Genomic DNA, 20,499 nt, shown 5'->3' with positions numbered 1-20,499 from the left:
AAGTAAGTTTGTATCTGTGAGAAATGCATCTGTTTCACTACTTCATCCTGTATCTTGAATCTACATCGATGATTTTTCAATTGCTTTTATTTCCTTCCATAGAATTTCTATTTCTAAGAAAATACTTCAAGACATACGTAGACTGTTAAAGAAATAGTAATTGTGCATAGTGCCAGGAGTATGTCTGATTCATCATCTGATTATATATAGTACACTAGAAATATAGTGTACAAGGCCTGATATAGTCTTTATTTCTGTCAGATGACGTTTTGTTTTGGATAGGTAATTGAATTACCAGTATTATGGTTGCTTAAGATTAATATTATTGGTTAGACATGTCGTACTTCAGTTGCAGGTAAAGTCATGATCCCAGTAAATATGGAAAATTTTACTTAAATGCATACTTTTTTTTAATGTTTTATGTATTTAAAACATTTTATTTTTTTAGGCCAGGTTCTGTTGTTCCAACTGGTTTATTTCAAGGAATTAAAAGTGTTAATCCAACTTTTCGAGGCTACTCTCAACAGGTAAATCTTCCTCGTGTTTTAAATGTGCCAAAGCCATAAGGTTATATTTTTTAAATTTAAAGTTTAAAATATCATACTTACTATATTTATTTAAAGCAAATTCAAAACAAACTTCCATTTATGTGCTTCAAATATCCATAATCTGAAATAGAAACATCAACATTTAAGTCAGCTTTTAAGTTTATATTGAATTATTGAAAGGCTTTTGAATTTTGAGAATAAATCCTTTTTTTTTCAGTGTTCAAAAAAATTGTTAATGTGGAAGTTACTTTCTTTTTTTTAAGTTCACAGTTTTGGTGAACTTAAATTACCAATTTTCGTTTAGTAGCTTTAAAAAACGTGTATTTCATCATTGTATTCAAACGTATTGCATCACTGTGGGAACTGTATGTTGGTAACCTCTTAAATAGGCACAGATTATCATATAGTAAAAGCACTTTTCAGATGCCCAGACAGTTTCATGCTGCATTGATACAATTTGCAGTACTTTAGTCCAAAAGCTCTTAATAGAGGAGAAATTTAACCCCTGTAATTAGAAAAGCCTGATAATAATATTCACCAGATTTCAGGAGCCTGCTCTTACTCAAAGGAATTTTGCTTTAGTGTGTTTCATATTTGTGGAACAGAGGTTTAGAACGCGTTCTGGTGTTTAAATGCTGTACGTGGCTTTAAAGTAAATGTTTAAAGAGTAATCTCTTAGTTAAAATGTTTTTAAATTTATTAAGAGTTGCATGAATTTCCAGAAAAGTAGAAAATTATCAGTCTTGATAACTTAAAGGGTTCTATATGGAAGCTTAGTTCTTGCAGCTTTGAACACTGAGGAGAATATCTTTTTCCATGCATAGTAACACTTAATGAGACATTTTTAGGTTCTGCCTAGATCACGCTGTAGTTTTATTTTTAGTAGGTTTCATGGCAACAATTAAAACAAGGCAGGTCTTATACGACTAGCACTATCCTGTTTCACAGCCTCACAAGTTGGACAGCCACATCCAATCTTCAGGAGGGAAAAAGGAATTCTTTTGCTGAAGGAAAAACGTATATCATTTAATCTATCGTTTAAAGCCTTTAGTCTCCTTTTTTAATAAAAAAGATTACCAGAAGTAGAGATATTAGATTTTTCTTCATTACTCAAAATCAAATCTAATAGCTGTAATTTTTACAAAAGTAACAAAATATGCTTTATACCAAAAATCTGTGAAAAGAATGTTTTCTGGTCCATGCACCAAGCCGCTGTGTGGATTTTTGTATTGGTTGGCTTTTAAAATAGTATTTCCAAATGTGGTTTAGACTTCTGGTAATATTTGACAGCTTCTTGTGGAAACACTGATAGTTTTTGACTTTCCAGACTTGAGAATTAAAATTAAGATCTTGTTGACAGTTTGATGCAATTGGAAAGATGTGCTAAATAGACCATAATACATTTTACATTTTAATAAAGTACTTCTGTGTCCAGTGAAAGGAAGGCTCTAATTGCTTTACTGAAGGTGCTGCATAAGGTTTTAAAAACTGTCCTAAAATATTGCATTGCCAGTAAAGCTGGAGCCTGACCACACTGCTGGTAGTTGAGTTACATTCATCATTCATACATACAATCCACAATCCAATATTTTTGTTAAAGTTGTCGAAATAAGCTTTCTGGGAATTGAAGTGTTTTGAAGGCAACTTGTATGATAAGATTCCTTGTGATGTGCAAGAAATGGATGCAGGAAACAAATATCTGATCTGGAAATCAAATTTCTTTTGGACATTAGACCTGGGACAGAGGAATTTACTTCATTCCTCTTTAATTTTTTTTAGGCCAGCTTCCGGTTTTGTTCTAGTTGTTATATCCTTGATACAATTTTAGTATCTTCCAAATATAATGGAATAATATTGTAAAACTTGTTTAAAATCCTAGGATGCACAAGAATTTTTGCGTTGTCTAATGGATTTGCTTCATGAAGAACTTAAAGAACCTGTTGTAGAATTGGAAGATGCACAGCCTATGAGCGTTGAAGAGAGTATGGAAGTAGACAAGAGCCAGTCGGATGTAGCCTTTCAGTCTTGTGAATCCTGTGGTACCTGTGATAAAACAGAAAATGAGGCTATTTTCAAACCTGTCCTAGAGGATCCTGCAGAGACAACTATGTTAATACAGGACGATGAGAACAACTCAATCACATCCAAAGACTGGCAGAAAGAAAAAATACCAAGCAACAAGCTTAACCGAGCAAGTTCTATGGAAGACTTGGAAAAAGACATAAACACTGCTTCAGAGACAACTGAATTTTTAAACAATCAAGGAACTGTCAAAGTACAGATACACAGCAGATTCTCAGGTAATACAATACTAACGTGCAATTGACATACTCAAATGCTTAGGTGAAATACCGGTGTGGGTGGAAAGGAGTTGTAGAATATAGTAGGGAGGTAAAGGTCAAGCAGGGTGACTGGATTTGTTTGTAAACATTGCGCTTTCTTAATTTATTTTTTCAGTTTAAGTGCTCTGAATTCAGTATGAATTCCCCCTGGAAAGCTAAAAATATGTACTTGGTAAGGTTTTAGATAACCCAGAAGAGTGGATTTTTTTTTTGGTTTTGCTTTTAACTTAAAAATACTTGAATTAAAACTATGTTTCATTCCTAAAAGTCCAGTGACTTGACAGTATGGTTAGATAAATTACGTACCCATTGTGTCAGTTCATTCTGCAGTAACTTTTTTTTGCTAGAATTTGTGAAATAATAATGCAAATCTTAATTGCAGAGTACATCAATGATGTCCACATGAATGATGTATCTGGAGTCCAAACCCCATCATCAAATGAAGGGATGAACACACGCTTATCAAACAGTCCTCCAAAATTATGCTCATCATGTGCTTCGTTGACACCAGTCCACAAAAAAGGTCTGTGTCCTCTTTTTTTTTTTTCCTTCCTTCTGGCACCGAATTTGTCCATTTTACAGTTTTCATTTGTCCATTTTACAGTTTTCATTTTGTTGTCTCTTGTACCTTTACAGCTGATTTTCAGACTTGAAAGATATACTCTGATTTCATACTAGCATAGCAATGCATTGTTGTCGTTTTTAAAGGTAGTGGGGTTGTGTTTTTTTCTCCTTTCCCTAGTGGAGAGAGGGAGTATTACATAAGCTTGACATGTAATAAGACTCCTTTTACTTCTGTAAAATTTTGATTTTTTTCTTTATTTGGAAGCACAAAGGGTAATCGTCTCTGCTTTGGGAGGATGGAATAATAATGCTTCTAGACAAGTTTATCAATTGCAGTGGTTTGGAGAGAGCAAACTATAGGAGACGTCAATACCCGCAGAAGGAAATAGAACCTAATACCTTTCAGAGATGATGCATTGGTTCTTCAGAAGCTTCATCAGTTCAGCATTTTTTTTAAGACTTAAGGATCCATGTGTACACGTACTTGTACGTGTTGTAGCATATTTGGTTTGGTGCATTTAGATACAAGACAGTACAGTTCTAGAACACAAGGCACAATATATGAATTTTTGGCTTTATTCATCTAACAGTAGAGCATCTTAACAAAAGTTCACGTTTTGAAACATATTTTTAAGGTTACCATTAAAAAGCTGGCAAACAACTTTAATAGTGTGATCCTCTTTCATTCAACCGACTGTCCAGGATAAATCCTGAAAGTGTTCTCTTTATCCTTTTAATGTTTTAGCGTTGATGTTGAATGTTGAATGATCATAATTTGGTGGACTTGAATCAATTCCCTTCACCTTCTTGGTGCATTTGTTCAGCAGTTACAAGACTGCCTCTATAGCACTGTCTCCAGTTTTGGCTTCCCTAGGTTCTGGGTGATACTAAGTGGCTGAAGTCTGTGATGGAGAAGGCCAAGAGCACTGGGTTTGTTCATCCCGGAGAAGGAAAGGCTAAACTGGAGCTATTGTTGTCATAGGCATTTAATTGGGTGGTTGTAGAGAAGGTAGAGACAGATTGCTCTTGAGGTTGTGCAGCAACTGGAAATGGATGCAAGTTGCAGAAAGGAATTAAGTATTGAGGGAAATTATTGAGTATTGAGGGAACAGACGCGTATGCAGTAGAACTGACTATGTGAGTAATGGAGAGGCCATTTTACTATGAAGGTGGTGAGGCACGGGAGCAGGTTGCCCAGAGAAGTTGTGGATGCCCCATTCCTGGAAGTGTTCAAGGCCAGGTTGGAATGGGCTTTGAGCAACCACGGCAGGGGGGTTGAAACAAGATGGTCTTTGAGGTTCCTTCCAACCCAAACCATTCAATGATTCTTACTGCTTAAGTAACTTACAAGGATTGCCTGGTAGTAGCAGTAATCTGTCTGTGTGATTAATAAGAAATATTTAGTAAACAGAAATGGGGCCTTGGCCCATAATCTAATCCTAACTACATTATCTCTAATTGTATTATTCAAAGTTGAAGAAAAGAAGAATCCACTATATCTTACATTAATTTCAGCATTGTCTTTCTGTTCTCTTACAGTTTCAACTGTGTCATCGCCAAAAAGGAAGAAGCGCAAGAAGTACAGGAGTGTTATCTCTGATATATTTGATGGGACTATAATAAGCTCAGTACAGTGCTTGACTTGTGATCGGGTAAGTAAGGAGGGGAAGTTCTATACTTTAATTTTTTTTTCCAGCACAAATAGCTGTAGCCTTATAGACGTAGTCATTTTCTAATAATTTTATTCTATTGTGGCAGACTTGTGGCAAGGTAAGGCTGTTCCACACTTGTTTTCTTAAATCCTATTAGCTTCTACTACCAGCACCTTGTGTTTAGACTAGCATTCTTTCACTGAGCTGGAAACTTCCTCAGAGCTAAAAATAATGCTTTGAGAATTGGTTTACAACAAGGATGGAGGAAGAAATTTCAGCAACTTAACTTAGGTTATGATTATTTTCTGGAATGTTCTCAATATCATAATGCATACCTCCTATTGTGGTAAGTTCACAAGCACAAAATGTTACGTAGAAAAGTAAAAGACAGTAGTCCAATCATGTTGCTTTAACTGTCTTATCTGGTAGACTGAGGTTAAGAAAATTGATGTCTGACAAAATCCAAGTAAAGACATTTACAAGTGATATAAATCACTCACTGCTTTCTGAAGTTGTCTTCTACTGCAAGATGTATATTATAAGAACAGTTGGTCTTCCTGTACTATTGGCTTATAAAATTATTTGGAAGAGCAGAAAAAAACAAACTAAACAACAATTATCTAAAGATGTATAGTAGACCACTGTAGTTTCAAAGTAGCAGTACCAAATATTGGCTATTCAAACCTTTGCGCTGGGACAAGTTTCCTGGGCACTGGAACAGGCTCCCCAGTGCATTGGGCAGTGGTCACAGCTCTAAGCCTGACGGAGTTTAAGAAGCATTTGCACAGTGCTCTCAGAAATGTGGTTTCATTTTTTTGGGGTGGTCCATGTAGACTCAGTTGCCATTGTGGGTCCCTTCTAACTTGGGGTATCTGATGATTCTATGAACATTTGGTTTAAACCTCACTCAAGTGTAGCTGCATGTCCCTACGTCTTTCCTTGTTTTAGTTCTAATAATACCAAGACTCTGGGGTGATCAGCTGAGAAAATTCAGTGAGACCTATATATAAATATATATATAATGCTTTCTTGATATTTTAACTCTGTGACTGTGTGATTGCTAAATCCAAAATGGGGGAAAGAAAATGCACAGCTGAAGCTTTCTGAAACTAGCTTGCTTGACTAATAGGAACCTGAGACAAAATCTTAGGGCTTTTTTAAATTTATTTTTAGGAAGAACAATAATTACTGGAAAATAAAAGTAAAAGTTTCAGTGATAACAACGTGCAATTTCACTCTGAAATGTTATTTTTCTTCCTCTTTTTTAAATGAATTTCTCATTTACTGCTAACTTGCTACCTAGTGTGATCAGCGACTGACTGTACAATAACTTAGTTACTGTTAACATTTACATAAGAATAAAGAGAAACAGCAATTAAATTAACTTTATTTTTTTCATTTGTTTTCTCCTTTAGTTGTCTGTAACCCTGGAGACTTTTCAGGATCTGTCCTTACCAATTCCAGGTAAGGAAGATCTTGCAAAACTCCATTCTGCAAGTCATCAGACATCTCTAGTCAAGGCAGGGTCATGTGGAGAAGCATATGCCCCCCAGGGATGGATAGCTTTTTTTATGGAATATTTCAAAAGGTAAATGATACTTACCTTGTTTTATTACTTATTTATTTTGAAATTCCAGTTTCTGCTCTTCTGGCAGAACATTTGTTGGTTTTCTTTCTTTTCTGTCAATGATGTTTCAGGTTTGTTGTCTCATGTGTTCCTAGCTGGTTTTGGGGTCCAGTTGTAACCTTACAAGATTGTCTTGCTGCCTTTTTCGCCAGAGATGAGCTCAAGGGTAAGAGGTTAATTACATGAACATGCTGCTTTTTTCCTCCAATTATGATAAAAATATTAGTATATTCTTTGCTTTTTATTCTTTGCAATTAAATGGAAGCCACCTATTAGCCTATAATACAGTCATTCCTTGCTCTTATGGGATCATTCATTTCAAAAAGGTAAGCTTCTCATTTAACTGAATATTTTCCCCAGAATTGCCTATGAAAGCTGATTTAGAAATACCGAATGAATATGAATTTGGTATAACAAAATGGTATCACCTGAAGGTTTATAAAAATTTCAAAAACTACTATATTAATAGCCATTCTCATAACCTAAATTTTGACATGGTAAATTATTTTGCTTTTAAATTCTGTCGCATCATCTCTTCAGACTATTCTGTGCTTCTTAGTTTTATGCTTTTAATTATAAAGAACTTCTCAATTTAATTGCTATGCCAATACTCTTACTGCAGATAAGCATTGATTGCAACCCAAAGACAAATTCTCTTGAAACTTTTATGTATCCAGTGTTTCAGCCTGAAGGATAATCATTTGGGTTTAGAGAATAATGGCTGTTTTTCTTCTCTCAATATTTGCAGGTGATAACATGTACAGCTGTGGAAGGTGTAAAAAGTAAGCTAGCTTTTATCTGTTTGTTTTATCTTGTTTTGAGTCCTTTAATGTTTCTGTTAGTCAAGAGACATTTATTTCCTTTGGATACGTCACAGTACTTTTAATCCTTTTATACCAACCTGTGCTCCTGCTGCCAGAAATTTAGTATTACAAAGATGCAGGAGTCAGGAAGCACCAATTCACTGTACCATATTGCAAAACGAATGTGATACATACTTTTTCACGTTCCTTGCAATTCTAGACTGGTTTTTTTTTTTGATTGAATGATAAAATAAAAGCTTTTATCTGTCTATTACTGGCAGCCTAGCATTGAGATGTAGTAGGTCACTTCAGCGTGTGGAAAAATTTATCTGTATAGATTTACACACACATGCATGCACGTGTGTTAAATACTAAAGAACCAAGAAACAAAAGTCGTCTGAAGACTGCTCAAAGCCCTGTATGGAAAAGGAGCATTATTCTTTGCTATATTGCTGGCATCTGCTGTGTATAACTTCTTAAAAATAAACGTAACTGGTTTCTTTTCTTTTTCCTTTTGCTGAATAATCAGTTTAAAGGTCTTTCCTTTATGCTAAGAGAAACAGTTAGCTGGAACTTGGTTATCTGTAATTGCTGCTTTGACTTTTTCCGCAGTACAGATTGTTTTCTTCTGAAACATCATTGTGTGTATCATTTTGGCTGTTCCACGTCTAGTCTATATTTTGGGTTTACTGATGTTCACTTAGTATCTTCACTTATTTTGGATTTACTTAAGTTCAACTTAGACTTTTATTCAGCATAGACTTTCATAGCACAATAAATTGAAACCTTTTAAGAACTAATCGTGGATTATTCTTTGCTTTGCTTAGGTTAAGAAATGGAGTGAAATTCTGCAAAGTGCAAAAATTTCCTGAGGTACTGTTACTACATGCACTTAAAAGCACTTTTTCTGCATGATTAGGAATGTGGTAAGGCTTAAGAGTTGCATTAGTAAGTTGCGTTTATAATGTTACGTTTTGAAAGCCTATATTGGCATTTGTTTTAAGAATGCAAGCAATATTTGATTATTCACCTTGTAGAAAGTGGACCTGGTGCATAAAACGTAAAGGTAGAAGAATTTTTTTTCCTTTTGTTATTGTCAGCCTGCAGAACGTACTTATGCTGTAAATCAAAACTAAATAGCACAGCCAGACTGGAAATCTTTTCAATAAGTCATGCTTGTAACTTTACATTTTAAAAGTAATCCAATTTTATACTTCATGAGTTGATGGCTGCAATAACCAGGAAGAATTCATGTCCCCTGTGACAAGACAGTGCACTATGCACATTAAGAAAGAGAAAAGGTATGTCTCATTGCTGCATCAGTGTTAGTAACAGTTCAGGACTGTCCTTTTATATTGTCAGTAAAGTAAGTGTTTGATCATAAAAAAAAATAAATCACAAAATCACAAATTCGTTTGGAATTCCTTGAGCCTCAGTTGATTTTAAAAAAATAAAAAAAACCTGTGCAACACAGAGCTTGTGATCGTTTTCCTCAGGCCATAGAGAAAAGTGATCCTTTTGAGGTGATAGAAGATGGCATAGTACAGTATAGTTATTAAATATCAAATAGTAGCATATATATTTCTTCTTGAGTGAATATGTTGATCCTTCTTACAGATACTGTGCATTCATCTCAAAAGATTTAGACACGAACTTATGTTTTCCACAAAAATTGGGACCCATGTGTCCTTTCCATTGGAAGGCCTTGATCTTCAGCCTTTCCTTGCAAAGGACAGTCCAGCTCAAATAGTGACTTATGATCTCCTATCTGTCATCTGCCATCATGGAACTGCCAGCAGTAAGTATGAGGTTAATTGCTTTGCATTTGCAGTTAATATTCACATCAGCACTTCTGTTTAAAAATAATATTGATATACTGAAGAGTAAATAGATGAGTGGTTAATTTTAATGTGGAAATTAAATTCTGTGATTTTTACTTTATAAACAATAAGATGGCTTGCTCTTAGCAATTACACATCTTTGAAATTGTATGGTGCTCCTAAATAAAATTGAATGTGGAGGGAAAAAAAGATTCTGGAATAGTAAGTACGTACTATATGCACTACTGAAAATGAGCTGTGTAAATGTACAAATAATGTTACATCTCAACATGTGACTAGTTAGCTGGTCAGCTCTTATGCATAACTGTTGTTTGTCTAGAGTTTTGATGCTTTGTATATCTTTTTCTTGGAAAGAATTCACAAAGCACCATGAAGATGTCAGTAATCTTTTTCTAAAGACATTTGCTCGAATGATCACTGCCAGTTAATCCCACAATAGGGAATGGATAGTGATGACTAGCTGAATAAACTTCTTAGTGCTATCTGTTGGGTTTGTTTCTGCCCCAATGTTTTCAGCATTTGTAAGATTTAGAAACTGGGAGAAAGAAAAGTTTGAAGCAAGAAGCCTGAAACTTCATAGTTTTTTTTTTTTTAAGTTAGATAACTGCTTCTGTTCCCCAGACTTGAGGTAGCCATTGTTTTCTGGATGCTGTTTCACTTTCCATTTCATGCTTGGTGAATGATACTTCCGTTAATAAATTCAGTTGTTGTTTGATTATTTAATTATTGTCAGTTGGATATGTATTTTAAAAATAGTAGTAATTTAAAATGTATTATGAATAGTATTCAAAACGGAGTATGGTCTTGATATCATGTAGCTGTTAAATATCTGTGCTAATTTCTACCAAAAAAAGATTGAAATTTGAGTTCATCAAGGAAACTGATTTGTGCAAATTGTTCAGATGGCCTATTTCTGATTTGAATTTTGTGGTTCAGGAATGTGTTACACAAGTGGCTTGAAGAATTCAAGAGTTGCTTGAATATGCTGAAAATGGTGTCTGACTTTCCACTGTCTGTTAGAAATGCAGGAAAAAAAAAAAGGCTGATCCTGAATTTGAGAGAAGTTAATATCCATGTCTTGTCTTGCTAACAAATTAACACTTCTCCCATTTGAAATATTTGCTTTTTGGGCTTACTCTGCCATACATGAAAAAGTAGTAAAATGAGTGGCTTTTGCATGCTTTTAAATAACCCTTTGTTCTAACACTCTAGGTGGACATTATATAGCTTATTGTCGAAACAATTTAAATAATTTGTGGTATGAATTTGATGACCAGAGTGTCACAGAAGTATCAGAATCCACAGTACAAAATGCAGAAGCCTATGTTCTGTTCTACAGGTAAGAAATTACAAGTATAATGATATGAATATTAGTCACCTTTTAAGCAATTGGGCAGTTTCATTCAGCTTTCAGAAATTAGCTGCTCTGGGGGAAGAATTTGACCAACCACAAAAGCCTATCTTGGAGAGAGACTTAGTTCTTCAGTTATGTTCTTAACACTTGCTTCGTCACTGCTAAAACATATAGAACTTGAAATAAAAACTAAACCTGCAAAAATATAAAAATAAAAAGATGCCTAAAAAGAGAACTTGAGGTAATGCATTACCAGTTCTAACAGTTGCCTAGTTTTCAATTAGAGGAAAAGAATTCTGCACAAGGGGAGATTTTGTATACAGACTCTGATTGTTAAAGCTCTAAAGGGAATTGTGGAAACTCTTTAGCAGATGGGATGTGGAACAACAGGAGTTTTACTGTGTTGTAATTTAATTTCAGGGAATTTATAGGCTGGTATTTTCCTGAAAGTCAAAATGAAAGTCAAGAAGTCATGTTATTATCATCTTCAGTCCAAGGAATTTTTGTACTTGAGTTAATAAAAGCAACTTGACTCAATTTTCAAATTCTAAGTTTCTGGTATCAACATCAAATTTCCACTAAAAGTTGACTTCAAAATAGCTTGTGTCAGGGTTGCACAAGAAATAGGATGTGTTCTGATAATGTTCTAGCTTTCATTAGGACCACTTATACTTGTCACCACCTGACCTAAGCCTGTGAGTCTGACTCAGTAGGTCTTTTAAAAGGAATATGTAAGTCATGCTGTAGTGTAAGAACACTGTACCTGATTGTGGGCAAATGTATTAAAAACAAAATACATAATGAAAGAAGAGCGTTCCTTAAGTTTGATTTTAAAAAAGAATAAACCCACAAAATACTACCAAACGCTCTAATGTTATTTCAGCGCTTTTCTAAAAAGCTCGGTGGAGATACATATGCATTTTTGAATTACAGCTGGAAAATGAATTTACCTGCGTGAATTTCATTTTCAGAATTTTACCTTTTTGTTAAATAATTTTGATCTGAATTTTAAAGTGTAACTTATTTTAAACTGGTTCATACATAGCATTTGGTTTTCCTTCTCTTTTATTGTTTTGCTATATTGTAAGTAGTCTTTGCTATAGCCATTAGGTTTATCTAAAGGTTTTCTACCAGGTATTTGAGTCCATGATGACTCCATATATTAACTGAGGTAGCCCAGCTGTTGTGCGATGCTGAGTCAAGTTTCATGTCAGGGGTTTGGAGGATGGAATGAATGGACAAATGGTTCAAACCTGCCTTTGAAGAAGAGAGATTCTATCCGGTATCAATAAAGAGAGCAGAGAGACTTCCATTTCGACAACAGCAGCAGTTTTAACAAGAAAAATAGGGGAATTACAGAATCTATTGTTCAACCTTAATTCTGAAGCTGCGTAAGGAACATCTGTCACAGGAGGACAGCTTGGGAAGCTTTAGCTCAAAAAATGCATAGAGAAAATGGGCAGATGGCCAGAGCCTTATCTCCTTCTCCTGTATTAGGATACTCCCCTGTATTGTAGTGTACTTTCTCTGTTGTAGTCCAACTATTTGTTTTCTCAGGCTGGCAAGTTGAATGGGAGCTGTTAGGGTCTTTTAGTTGTTGAACTAAGCAGGCAAGTCTTTTCTTCTAAGTGTGATTACACCTGTGCTGTGGCTTTGTCAGGAAAAAAAGGACAAGAATAGACTTGGCAGGAAGTCTGGAGCCCTTCGTGTTCTGTACTAACTACTGACTGTTGTGGCACATAATTCTGTGAGGTGACACTGCAGGTTCTTTGCCACCTGTTTAGTTGGTGACTCTAGCTGTTCATGAAAAGTGTGAGGCTTTTCACGTGTTAACTAGTGTGGGCCCGTTTTACTTGAAAATCTAGTTCTCTTTTGTAAAGTGAGTTATCTGCATTGTACACAAGGATATATCTTTGTTTATTATTTCTCTAATAGAAAGAGTAGTGAAGAAGCTCAGAGGGAGAGACGGAGAATATCAGGCCTACTGAATATGATGGAACCAAGTCTTCTCCAATTCTATGTTTCAAGACAGTGGTTAAATAAATTCAAGACTTTTGCGGAGCCAGGACCAATTTCAAATAATGACTTCCTTTGTATGCACGGAGGTGAGACTGCAACAGCATCATTTAGAAAGAATTTGCTTGTCAACCTGTAGTTATACAGGGTTTTATACTTGTTTTAATTAAGTAAATTAAGTAGCTTAGTAATTTAATATTATAGCTACTTATCCTTAATGTCTAGGTAACTTTTATTTCCATTATTTTAGTAGCCAACTAGTTGGAAATTATACCATATGAAGTCCTCCTAATTTTTTTTCAGTGCACTTTTATGTGTAAGCTTTATTGATTCCTTAAAGAGGAACAGTTTGCTTTATCTGCTTGTTTGTTAAACAGTTATATTCCCATTTTTTAAAATCCTGTTGTTCTATCATCGTCGTCCTTAATACTTAGGTCTGCCAATATTTTCCTCAGATATGTGCTAGGAGCAACAAGAAGGTTTGGAAGATGTGGAACAAGAAATTGGTCTGTTGGAGAGTGTCCAGAACATATCAGTGTGATAAATAGAGTAGTCATTCTGTATATTTTGCATAAAAGCATAAAAATTTTTCCTTTGTGCTAAGTGCTAATAAAGCTAAAAAGAATATTAAAGTAAAATCTGTTTTGTAGAATGCTCGTATCTGTATGGCAACATTCCAACAAATCATTGTGGTATTCTCATACCTGATTACTAATATAAAATGCATCTGTATTAGGTTAGCACTTAGGTGTTGCACCTGCTGCTGAACCAAACATGGAATATAGGAATACTGTGCCCCTGTAGCCATTTGTAGAATGTGTACGTGGGAGCACTTCTGGCTGTGTTTTTCCTTCTGCATGGCTACGGCAGATGATTCTTGTTGTACAAGTGTTGCAGCTACTAAATCTTTCCCTATTGAAAAGAATCCCTGCATAACACATAGCTGCTTACCATACACTTCAACTCAACACTTCTAATTCAGCAAGCGCCTCTATTTCTTCTTCCCTTGAATTTTCACTACTTTCTACCATTTATGCTGTTCAAAGTAATTAAAAAAGGTCTACAGCAAATAAATAGATTTTTAGTAGACAGTTTTGTAACTTATGAGCATTTGTTTATCTCACCACTCTTTACCATTTTTAACTGTGTATTTTAAGAAGCATGTTGCAATCAGTATTTTAAAAGGATTCCAACTATTTAATCTCTTATAGTTTGCTTCTGCTTCTTTTATGAACTTTTCACCTCATAAAAGACTAATTTTAGAGTGTTCTCTTTGAATACAGTAATGTATTTCAATATGATAAAGCTTGCTTCGCATGACTTTGAATTCTTTGAACAGGGGGATTGATTTAGAAACCTCTAACACACTCTATCCCAAAATTTCTTAAAATAGTTTCAAAAAAAATTAAAAAAAAACAAACACAAAAGTCTGTTCCTTTTGTTGCTTCTGCAGGTGTTCCTCCACACAAAGCTAACTTCATAGAGGACCTAGTTGTCATGCTACCTCAAAATATATGGGATAATCTGTATAGCAGGTACGTTTTATGTTGTAACTGAAAATATCCAGTGATACAGTTTGAGGGCAAATACATGCGAAGCAGCAAGATAAGGGTTCTTCAGTTAGTGGCTCATAAAAACTTGTGTACTTGTTGTAGTTTAAATTCAAAGTGTCATCTTCAGTGCTGCAATATAAGTTTGAGAGCAGATATGTTCCAAACACCAAAATCAGGCTTCTAGAATTAGTGGCTCATTAAAATACATGCACTCTAGGCTCAAAGCTAAGTGAAGGGATGGCAAACTGCCAAATTGTTTAATTTGCTTGTGCAAAGTAATTCTAGAAGCCTACGTAGAATAGTGTGACACTGGGATAATGATTGAGTATTAAACTAATAAACATGTATGGTATGTGCAAAATAATACAAAGTAGGTCAGAAAAAGTACTCCGCAAGAGTTACTTTGAAAGAGCTCTCTGTATCAGCTTCCTGTTCTCTGTTGGCTGGAGACAGCTTTTCTTTTATGTTGGCTTTGAATCCGTAGACTCAGCTGCCAGTATTGCTTCAAAATAACTTAGATATAAATGTTCCATATTACTACTCCACGCTTTCCGTGTAGGTCACATGTAAGTGCTTGCTTACAAACAAGGAATTCTTAAAAGATGTGTAACAAGAAGCTGCAGAAAAGCTTTGCTTAAGGACTGTGTATCACACCTGCATTAAGCATTTTTAGGTGTTTATTTCTGGTCATCTAAGTGCTAAAGGTAAAGGTTTGTTTAAGTTTCAATAGCCACAAGTAGGAGAAATAGGAACAATACTATTTCCAGCATATTTCCACTTCAGTTAGTCAGAACTTGGTTATCTTAAGATAAAGTAAAAAATAGTACTAGGAAAATGAATGATGGCATTTATAGATCAGTGTGACTGGCATGTATCAGACTTCAAATAAATATTATAAGAAGCTGACACTTGATGTCTACAGGTGTGTGATCCTTTTTACATAGTGTTTTCCACAAGGTTAATGTTGTGTTTGATTTGTTTGTTTATTTTTGCTGTCACCACAGGTATGGAGGAGGACCAGCTGTTAACCATCTATACGTTTGTCATACCTGCCAGATAGAGTCTGAAAGGCTTGAAAAAAGAAGGAAAAATGAATTGGAGATGTTTATACGGGTAAAAAGTAAACAATTCTTATTCATTCTGCTTTTCAACATACCCTGGTGTTCATGACTCAACACAAGGGGTTAGCAAAATTGCATAGGTGATTTCTGTAACAAAGTGACTTTATTAAGCAAGTGTATATCTATACAGAATCCCTTTTTTGCTGGCAACAACAATGTTCTTGCGATATCCCATGCATTTCTTTGTATAGAAATGCACTTTGAGAAGATATTTCATGTGTTTCTTAATTGCATGGAAACTGACTGCAGCCACAGAAGCAGTTGTTCTTAATATGCTTCTAGTGATCTGTTCTGTGCAAGTAGAAGATCCTTAGTCTCTGAAAAAGAAAAAAATATTATATTTCCTAAAATTTGAATTAGATATCTGAAGAGAGAATTTTTATTTATAAAAAAATACCTTTTTTTCCCAATGATATAAATAGGTCTAGTTCGATATAAATAAGTTTTCATATTTCTTCTACCACTTGAAAGTTCAGCCATTAGAGTAATTATCCAGTAAGGTTTGATGGGTAAGCATTTGTAATAAGGAAAACCAGTCTATTCTAAGTCTCATTGCTGTTTCCAGGAGAAAAAACATTCTTGAGTAAAGAATAAATAATCTTTTAATATGAATGCTACCACTACCTCAAAACCTCACCTCAGGAATTCACCAAGGATTTACTGTTACGATGGCCACTAGTTCAAAATGTTCTGTAGTAGTGTAATACTATGATATTAATAGAGTGGCTAAAAGAATGTAGTAGTTTAAAGAAAAGAAAAAAAAAGGCCAGAAAAACAAGGATTCTTCTTCTTTCTAGCTTTATAGAGCATTCCAAGAAGAAGAATCTCCATCAACTTTTTACTGCATCAGTATGCAATGGTTCAGAGAATGGGAAGGATTTGTAAAAGGGAAAGACAGTGGTAAGTTGTGCTTCATTTCAAAATACGGGTTCTCTTTTTTTTTTTCTTTTTGCCACATAGTGGTAATATTTAAGTAAACTGTTTCTACTTCAGTAGAAGCATGCAGGAAGAACAGCTAAAGAATGCAACAAAAGCCTATAAATATGTTTGATAGCTTGTAAATATATCTAGGAATCAAATTACAAAATACATAGTCAAACCTTCTTAGTAATTCACAGGAAGGGGTAATGGGATAGGTGTGGAAAAAGCACTATATGTTTTCTGCGAGGGGTGGCAGGGGTGCTTGCTGTTGGCAGCAGAGGGGAAATTATATGTAGGTACGAGGGAGGATACTTAGATTTTTGAAGTACAAACTGGAAGATAATGCTGCAGCTTCTGCAGAAAGCTGATCTCGCTGTCACAGCATAAACTCATAGATAACTGAGTAAAAACTGTAATACAACTTTAACATTCTGTAAGTGCCTCTAAAGATTAGAAGTGGAAACACTGATAAAATATTCTACAACCTTATCGGAGTTTGCTTTAGGATAGTTTTGGTAGGGGGTAAGAATTAGAGTTGTTTTATGTTGCTTGAAGACTTACTGTAATCAGAAATGCTTTGAAAAATTTCCTCTTACTTACAATTCTGATTAGCTTTTAAAAACTTATACTGTTAAGCAGAGAAGAAAGAACAAGCAGTAGACAAACCAGCTGTTTCTCCTTCCATTTGAAAATGGAAACTCCAACCTTCCTTTTGTTTCAGCTCTCCCAATTTTAATCATTCTTTCTATCACACTAGATCCCCCTGGTCCTATTGATAATGCTAAGATTGCAATAACAAAATGTGGAAATGCTGTGCTAAAACAAGGTAGGTGTCTGATACTACTGCAGTTTTGGGATCCTTATGATGTATTTGTTGAAGTTCAGTAAATGTAGTATGAGTTCTTATTTCTAACTGTTATGGTAAAATGGTAATACCTAATGAATCTGTGTTCTGCTCTACTTTATAGAAATCTTAAAAAGTAAATTTGGGTTGCAGATGAGGAAGTGACAGTTATTCAAAGGCCCATTTTTTGGGAGACCAGTTTGTTCTTAAATAATACCTATAATAGGCTAATCTAAGTGCAGGTGAGAGTGTAGGAGGAGATACAGAGTAACTCTAAAATGGCTAAAGTGTGCTTTGGTTTTGTATCACTTGGTTTTGTTTGGGTTCTCTTTTCTCAATGTGAATTGGAGGTGCTTGGCTTTTAGACTGTCACATATCTGTATGCAGTTACTTGAATCCTGAAATCTAATTTGAATTGAGAGCCACTTCTGATAGAAGGAATAAATCACAGTAAATAAATACTGTTGCTCATTTTTGAGAGTTATTTACCACTGAGTATTGCAAAAATTTCTCTAGTATTTGAAGACAGTTTTTTTATTGTTCTTAAGTCGGATGGTTAATGCCATCTATTTGAAACTTGTAGGTACAGAGAGACAAAAAAATCTAATATGAAGACTTTAGACTTCCTATGAAAGCATAATATGAATATTGATATGCATTTTAGCTCAGCTTAAAAAAGAAAATCTAAAAATTGCAGTGTCAAGATTGAGCAAAAAATCAAGCTTAAAAAAAAAGTCAATTTAACTTAATGCCTCAGCATACAGTGAACCTACCAATGGCATTTCACTAGAGGCTTCTAGACCCAGCATGAATCTCACCAACTGTAAAATGTCAAGAGCATATTTAAAAAGCAATGAAATCTTGCTCCCATGAGTTTTGTAGTACATTTTAATGATTTAAGCTCTTAACACAGAAATAAAATGCAAGGCTTTAATCATCTGAGTGACGTTTAGCAACAGCTACAAAAAATCAGTTTAGAGTCAATAACTGATAGTAAAATAGGCAGTTGATACCTTCTCACTTCAGCTGTATTGATTCAAATCAGAACTTGGGTAAAAAATTAAGAGTTATTTGCGGCTAGGTTAGTGCAGAGAATGCACTTCAACTGTATTGGACAGGATCCCTCTGTTAAAACCTGCAGGGGCAATATGTTGATGTTCCTTGCCCCTTGCTGCTCTAAAAGGTTATGGAGAATCAGAAATTATTGGATACTGAGCTGAGACAGAAGAGAGACCTCTAGCCAGAGGAATGGGGAAAAAAAGCAAAGACTTCAGACAGAAAAAAAAAAAAAAAGAAATCAGGCTGACTCATCATGCCACATACATGGAGCATTAGCAGGGCTGTGAGTGCCCTAACAGTGGTTTCTGTCTGTGGTTCTGAGAATTCTACTGTGGCTTGCAAACTTTCATTCTTTACTATCAATACTAATTTATTTCACACGAGAATCTTGAGTCTTTGAACTTCACACTGTAATTGATGAGAGTGCATGTCCTTCTGTTAACATGAGTCCTTCCATACCAGGAAGCAGCCTCACAACTCCCAAGACCTACAAGTTGTTAGCTTGGTGGATAAATATAAGATATTTATTAGAGAAACTTTGTATTTCATGCTTGATGTGTTAAGTACTGGATAGTTTTGAGAGCAGGTAGTTTTAGTAATGAAGAGGTATAAAGTTAACACAGAACATGCCATTGGGTTTGGTAGCTGGCGCAAGGAAAAAATGCAAATTAGATTAGGGCGTTAAATTTGAATTGTGTTCTTTCTTCTTGTATCTGTTATGGGCTTCAAAGAATCGTGAAAAAAAACTGTTCTAAGTAGTAATTAAATTTTTTAAAAATGTTTCCAGGTGCAGATTCTGGACAGATATCTGAAGAAACGTGGAATTTTCTTCAGTCAATCTATGGTGGAGGTCCAGAAATTATTCTCAGACCACCTGTTCCTCCAGCAGAACCTGATATCTTGCAGACAGAGGAGAAGATTGAATTAGAAACTCATGGTCTGTAGCTACTGAGGAAAAGATGAATTTGTAAGGAATCCAACTTCCTTACAAAATGCCCCATATACATTCCTAAAAGTTTTATTCTCTTATGTCTGTTGGAGGCACAGCTCACTGGGCATTACATTAACTACAGAATAGTAAGTTGAAATGTATTACAATTTGTTTAAATGAAGACTGTTTCTCTGTTTTGGAAGGCATGTAGTTTGTACATATTGGACTGTTTGGTAAATGGAAACACTGTTATTTCTGGACTCTTAAGTTGAAGTCAAAATCATGTTATGTCTTTAGACTTGAAAAATGGGAACAAAATTTTAGAGATGTTACATAACCCTACTGATTCCTGATAGGGCTTCTGATACCTACAAACTTCTGCCTGTCTTAATTGTACAGTCTTGACAAGCCTAAGTATAAAGGGAGTATATTTTAAATGGATTGCAATCAATGATAAAGGATTTTAATTTCCTAAATGCTCAGGAAAAAAATTCTCACTTATTTTGCACTGTAAGTATATCAAATGAGTAGTATATAACATCCAAATACTTACCGTATTTGAATGGATCAAACATTAGCATAGATCAAATATTGTTTTAGTCAGCAAATGTCATAACTTATTACCTGCTTAATTTTGCATCGTTAGGCTTCTGTAACTCTATAAACCTGGCTAGAATTAATAGTGTCTGTGACAAAAAGATTTAGTCTTCTCTAGGGTAATGTTTGAGAGCATGAAGTGTGAAATGTAAAATGATTATGGACATGAGTGATATAAATTTCAGAAATTAAATTGTCTGGTCTCTTGAATTACATTCACAGTTGCTTTTGAAGGATTTTATTGTATTGGTAATTTTTCATTGGCATGATGACCTATAATGTCAGAAGCTGGATAAAATGTATATATTGCAAAACTTTACTAAATGAGTCAGATTGGAATGCAGAATGGCACTTGCTCTTTTTTGCCTGATATTGTTACCAAATAAGCAGCATTATTCAAGGCTGGATCAATAAAAAAAAAAAAAAAAAGGAAGAAAAAAATGAAACCTGAAACTCTGGAAGGAGTGTGTGGGGGAAGCTTTTTTCATGTTTTTCATTTATTCTGTCCATACAGAAACTTTTCGAGTAATGCTGTGATACTGCTCCTACACCCATATATTTCCTGACTACTTTCTTTTTAGGCAATGATGTTGACGCTTGTAGCTCCAAAGTGAGAAATACTGTTGTAACATTCTTCTGGATAATGTCATATCTAGTATAAAATCAAACTTCTACTTAAAGCCATTGTAGTGAAAAAGCCACCTATAAGAGTCCTAGACAATGTCC

The 20,499-nt window shown here is 34.8% G+C and overlaps 1 protein-coding gene across 14 annotated transcripts in view; it reads left to right on the top strand.

Annotated features, from left to right (window-relative positions):
- Positions 1-20,226, top strand: part of USP33 (ubiquitin specific peptidase 33) — a 36,357-nt gene extending 16,131 nt beyond the window's left edge. For 6 of the 14 annotated variants that reach the window (XM_080601448.1, XM_080601447.1, XM_080601440.1 and 3 more), the window contains 16 exons: positions 449-527; positions 2,428-2,848; positions 3,273-3,413; positions 4,994-5,106; positions 6,522-6,694; positions 6,796-6,899; positions 7,482-7,515; positions 8,364-8,409; positions 9,154-9,334; positions 10,590-10,716; positions 12,667-12,836; positions 14,201-14,282; positions 15,305-15,413; positions 16,219-16,321; positions 17,100-17,168; positions 19,033-20,226. In XM_080601448.1, the coding sequence (XP_080457574.1) occupies positions 449-527; positions 2,428-2,848; positions 3,273-3,413; positions 4,994-5,106; positions 6,522-6,694; positions 6,796-6,899; positions 7,482-7,515; positions 8,364-8,409; positions 9,154-9,334; positions 10,590-10,716; positions 12,667-12,836; positions 14,201-14,282; positions 15,305-15,413; positions 16,219-16,321; positions 17,100-17,168; positions 19,033-19,190 (2,110 nt within the window). In that variant the 3' untranslated portion in view covers positions 19,191-20,226. The remainder of the gene's footprint in view (positions 1-448; positions 528-2,427; positions 2,849-3,272; positions 3,414-4,993; positions 5,107-6,521; positions 6,695-6,795; positions 6,900-7,481; positions 7,516-8,363; positions 8,410-9,153; positions 9,335-10,589; positions 10,717-12,666; positions 12,837-14,200; positions 14,283-15,304; positions 15,414-16,218; positions 16,322-17,099; positions 17,169-19,032) is intronic. The other 8 variants (XM_080601452.1, XM_080601451.1, XM_080601444.1 and 5 more) reach the window with 2 other exon arrangements.
- Positions 20,227-20,499: the final 273 nt, after the last annotated feature.

Source organism: Anser brachyrhynchus (assembly GCF_964034855.1).
Source record: "Anser brachyrhynchus genome assembly, chromosome: 8".
Classification (NCBI taxonomy): Eukaryota; Metazoa; Chordata; class Aves; order Anseriformes; family Anatidae; genus Anser; species Anser brachyrhynchus.
Note: the sequence above shows the minus strand (reverse complement) of the source record. Positions and strands in the feature narration are given on the sequence as shown.